The 4021-nt window shown below is 43.7% G+C and overlaps 1 protein-coding gene across 2 annotated transcripts; it reads left to right on the top strand.

Annotated features, from left to right (window-relative positions):
* The first annotated feature begins 455 nt into the window (after nt 1-455).
* LOC141375871 (E3 ubiquitin-protein ligase RBBP6-like) lies at nt 456-2227 on the top strand. Of its 2 annotated transcripts, XM_087265058.1 has the most exons (6): nt 456-789; nt 983-1079; nt 1183-1258; nt 1405-1493; nt 1733-1872; nt 1968-2227. In XM_087265058.1, exons 1-5 carry the CDS (start codon nt 630-632, stop codon nt 1830-1832), a joined length of 522 nt encoding a protein of 173 aa, XP_087121184.1. In that variant the 5' UTR covers nt 456-629; the 3' UTR covers nt 1833-1872; nt 1968-2227. The 2 variants fall into 2 exon arrangements, with proteins under 2 accessions (XP_087121184.1, XP_087121185.1); XM_087265059.1 differs by lacking the exons at nt 456-789; nt 983-1079; nt 1183-1258; nt 1405-1493 and adding an exon at nt 1500-1630.
* The last annotated feature ends 1794 nt before the right edge of the window (nt 2228-4021 follow it).

The following is a 4021-nucleotide window of genomic DNA, read 5'->3' as shown; positions in this document are numbered from 1 at the left end:
GTGCTAAGGAAATTTCAAACCATTTGGAACGCACAGAGACGAGCTTTTGTGCAAAAATGAACTTAAAGGTGCCTTTAAAAAAGTGTCAAAGTACTTTTGAAAACAAAAAAGCAAACCCCCAATAGGTGGCAGCAAGAGGCCGCTTTATTTGAGTAAAGCATTGAACGATTCATTCAGCCAAAGAAGCCAATAGGATGAACGGACAGTTGAATCAATCCCTGAATCATCGACTCACCCGAGTCTTCTTGGCGAAGGCCTGAATCGTTCGTGCAGGGAAACGTCGCTGTGTATTATTCAGAGATGGCCAACTGTTCTGCTGTTTATTTTATTATACTTATCGCAATGATTTTACTACTACTATCAATAAAATTAATATTAATAATGATAATATTGCCGGAAGTTGTACAGCGCATGCGTCACGTGTTCATCATCAGCATCCATGACAACCGTCCTGTGGGTGTTGTTTGAATCTCGCTGTGTCGATTGGCATCTGATCTCTGCGTCCTCCGTGACAATTTTTCCAGATTATCGATATTATTGATCGTTGGATACGTCGATTGATCGCCTGCTGTTCCCATCACTCAGGTTTGACCCTTTTTATTACGCTGTGCTTTGTGTTTGTGTTCAGTATGTCTTGTGTTCACTACAGGTTCCAGAGTCGACTCACCTACGACTCGCTCCAGTTTGAAGGCCTCAACATCAGCGCGGGGGAGCTGAAGCGGCAGATCATGAGGAGCAAGAGGCTGAAGTTCTGCCAGCTGAAGATCAGCAACGCCCAGACTGATGAAGGTGAGTTGAGGAAAAGACACTTCAACTGTTCTACGCTAACATTAGATGCGTTACATCAGACACTTCTGGAAGCTGTAAGGTGGTGCTGATGCTGACATGTAGGGATGTTTTGGCTGTTTTAAAAGGCTAATGGCTCTCAAAGTATACCGTGCTCCATAATTATGTGCTGATTCTGATTTTATTTTGCTGTCAGAATACACAGATGATGCTCTCATCCCTAAAAACACGTCGGTCATCATCAGACGGATCCCTGCGGCGGGACTGAAGTCCTCAAACAGAAGATTTGTTGGGTAAGTGCTGTGAAATGAGCACACGCGTCCTCTGTTAGATGTTATATGAAGACTCCTGGTCTGTCCCTGGTGTTTTAGTCACACAAGCTCCTTTGTTTTGCAGACATCAAGCTGGACGCTGGCGTGAACCTTCACCTAGAGCTGATCCTTCACTCCTCTCACTGGAGCAGTTGTTGAAGGTATTGAACAAATGAATAGCACAATAGCAAAACGCAATGTAAAGCACACAATATACGCACACGCACTCAGCTTCTTAGGGAGATTTGAGATTGTTTGAAGGGTTGAGTGTGAAAAAGATTCAAATGTGCAAATGCCTGTGAAACAGACTGAGAATCTGGCTGAGGCAAAGGCGTCAGAGGAGGACAAGCTGAAAGCGGTGATGTACCAGTCCAGCCTGTGCTACTACTCCAGCAGGTGAGCGTTCAGACACTGACAGGTTTGCTTTGTGAGAGATGTCTGAGCTGATTCTCATGGTTCTGATGTTCACTAGTGAGGCCATGAGGCTGCTTGGGATCCCGGGACACCACATTAGGCACTGCCCCACTAATGTGGTAACTGGGTTTTCCAAGCTCACGGTTGCTGTGAACTTGAGCTCTTGTCCTCATCAGTCAGATTGTTTGCTCCGAGTTTGACTGTCACTCCTCAATTCACAGGGCAGCCGCTCCGCGCCGCACAAGCGCATCCGGAAGAGCACAGGGATTCCCCGCAGCTTCCTGTTGGAGGTGGACGACCCAGACCGAAAGGGAGTCATGATAGACGGCAGCGGCAGATACGTCATTCCCATCATAGACCCGTGAGTAAACTGTACTTGGCATAGCCGCATGTTCTAGTGTTTGTCCAAATCTCACATGATGTCTGCTTGTGTGTGTTTGCGCTCGATCTGTTCAGTGAGGCCTATGCTGCTGAGAAGAGAAAGAGGCCGTCCTTCTCCTGCCAGACCGAGCCTTTGCCCTCCTCGTCCTCAGCAGGTGCGGCATCTTCGGTCCGGGACGCCGGAGGGAAACGGTCCCGCTCCCCATCTTCACCAGAGACGCGCGGCGACCAGAAGAGACCACGTCGCTGAGAGACCTTCATCCAAGAGACCTGGAGCCGACGTGTAAATATTGTACATAGTTTATTAATAAAAGATAATAAAGATTATAGCCGCATGAACTGTGTGGACTGGTTAACCTTCACTCCAGCAGTGCAACACACACATACACACACACACACACACACACACACACGAATGAATTCATAAACACAATATCATGAAGTTTTGCTTTAATTTAGGAAAAGAGAAACTCTTCTGGGCTAAAATCTGATGGGTTTTTTTCAGCGTTCTTACTTCAGTCTTTAATGTCAGGTGATCCTTCAAATGTCAGTGTAAAGTGTTGAGTACACTATTAGTACTCAGTCGTGTTTTTCATAGTTACCAGTGCCGATGGAGTTTTTTGAAGCGTCATATTCTGCTGGAAACGTTTCATTTGAATGGTAATGTCCCATAAGCGGAGGTCTTGTGAGTAACTTCACAAGTCGGTCAAAGTCTACACCGGTGACAAGCTCATCTACTCCCAGAACCTGCTACTCTCTACCTACACGTTGTCAGCTGATGTTTCAAAACCTCAACACTCGCATACAGAACAGCCTCAGCGTCTGCACCTCTTATCGGCACTAGCTGCAAGTCTACACCCCCTCTGTCCAGAAGTGAGCACAGCCTCTTGGTACCATCCCAGCAAGCATTTTTTTGGGGTGTTTAAAGGTGCCAACTGACCATCAAAAGTAAAAATGACTCATTTTATCTCATCCCAACAGGGAAACCACCAACAATAAAGAATGAGTTACTATCTTGTGTCATGGCTTTGCAATTAAAACAAGTTTAGTTATAATGGAGGTCATTGGGGGCAAAAACAGCCACTTGAACAATATGAACAATACATAAGGGTTAAAAGTCTAATAGACGGCTTGGTTAAAACCAGGCTAAATCTAGGCTGTCAGTGAGTGTGCACCCCTAACCCCGCCTCTCACAGTGACCTCACTAGCTCCGCTGAGTGCTTTGTGTCTCAGATTGCATGCAAGTCTGCAGCCAGATACTGCTGGAAGCTAGTCATCAAATACACAGGAACGAATGACTACACGTGTCAATCTGTCTATTAAACTATCTAATCTGTCTAGTCAGTCTTTTATTATCTTTTATATGCAAAAATATTCATTCATAAAAACATATGTATATATGAACACTGGGTCAAATAGGGTCCGTGCATTTTAAATCTAATAACAAAAATAACCCAATGTTGGTTTTGTCCATATTTAAATGAACGTGTGTAAACGCACGCTTTGATCAAACCTTTTATTCCCCTTGATGATATTGTGCTTTTTTTTCCCCTCAATGCCCTCCAAAGTTTCAATGTTTGGCCGTGTCTGCCATATCTGTTTTGTTTAAAAAAAAAAAAGGAAAAAAAAGGAATGCATCGGTTCCTGCATGTAGAATTCAGAAATCTCATGGCATTAAAAGAAAACTGGCAGCAGTTGAGTGCCGAGGTCAAAGGTCAGATGAGCAGGCATCACACCTGATAAACACCTGGGGCAACTGTACAGTAAAAAAAACCAAACAAAAAAAAAAAACAACAAGATTAAGAAATATTGCTTTAATTTGAGAGAGACAAAAAAAACTCTTCCGTGTTAAAATTTGATGTTCCTCCAGCGTTCTTACGTTGTGGTGTTTTTCAGTTTAAATATAATTTTGATATGTTTTCCTTGCATAAGAAGTCTTTAATGATTGATCCATAGGGTGTTGGTTACTATGAAATCGTCTGAAGGGTTAACAGCCATATTGTGAGCACGGTATAGACCAGTGTTACATCCTGTTATTGAATATAGGTGCGAGTTCTAAGAATGACAGGATGTATGAGCCATGTGTGTGCTAAGAGGAGACATTTGCCTTAAAAGGTTAACTCTTAAGA

This window comes from Danio rerio, chromosome 8, assembly GCF_052040795.2.
Source record: "Danio rerio strain M-AB ecotype USA chromosome 8, GRCz13ab, whole genome shotgun sequence".
Lineage (NCBI taxonomy): Eukaryota > Metazoa > Chordata > Actinopteri > Cypriniformes > Danionidae > Danio > Danio rerio.
Note: the sequence above shows the minus strand (reverse complement) of the source record. Positions and strands in the feature narration are given on the sequence as shown.

Coding starts and splice junctions, on each gene's coding strand:
- LOC141375871 (XM_087265058.1), top strand. CDS start 630: ATGTCTTGTGTTCACTACAGGTTCCAGAGTCGACTCACCTACGACTCG. Junction 790..982: donor CAACGCCCAGACTGATGAAG/GTGAGTTGAGGA, acceptor TTTTGCTGTCAG/AATACACAGATGATGCTCTC. Junction 1,494..1,732: donor CTGTGCTACTACTCCAGCAG/GTGAGCGTTCAG, acceptor CTCAATTCACAG/GGCAGCCGCTCCGCGCCGCA.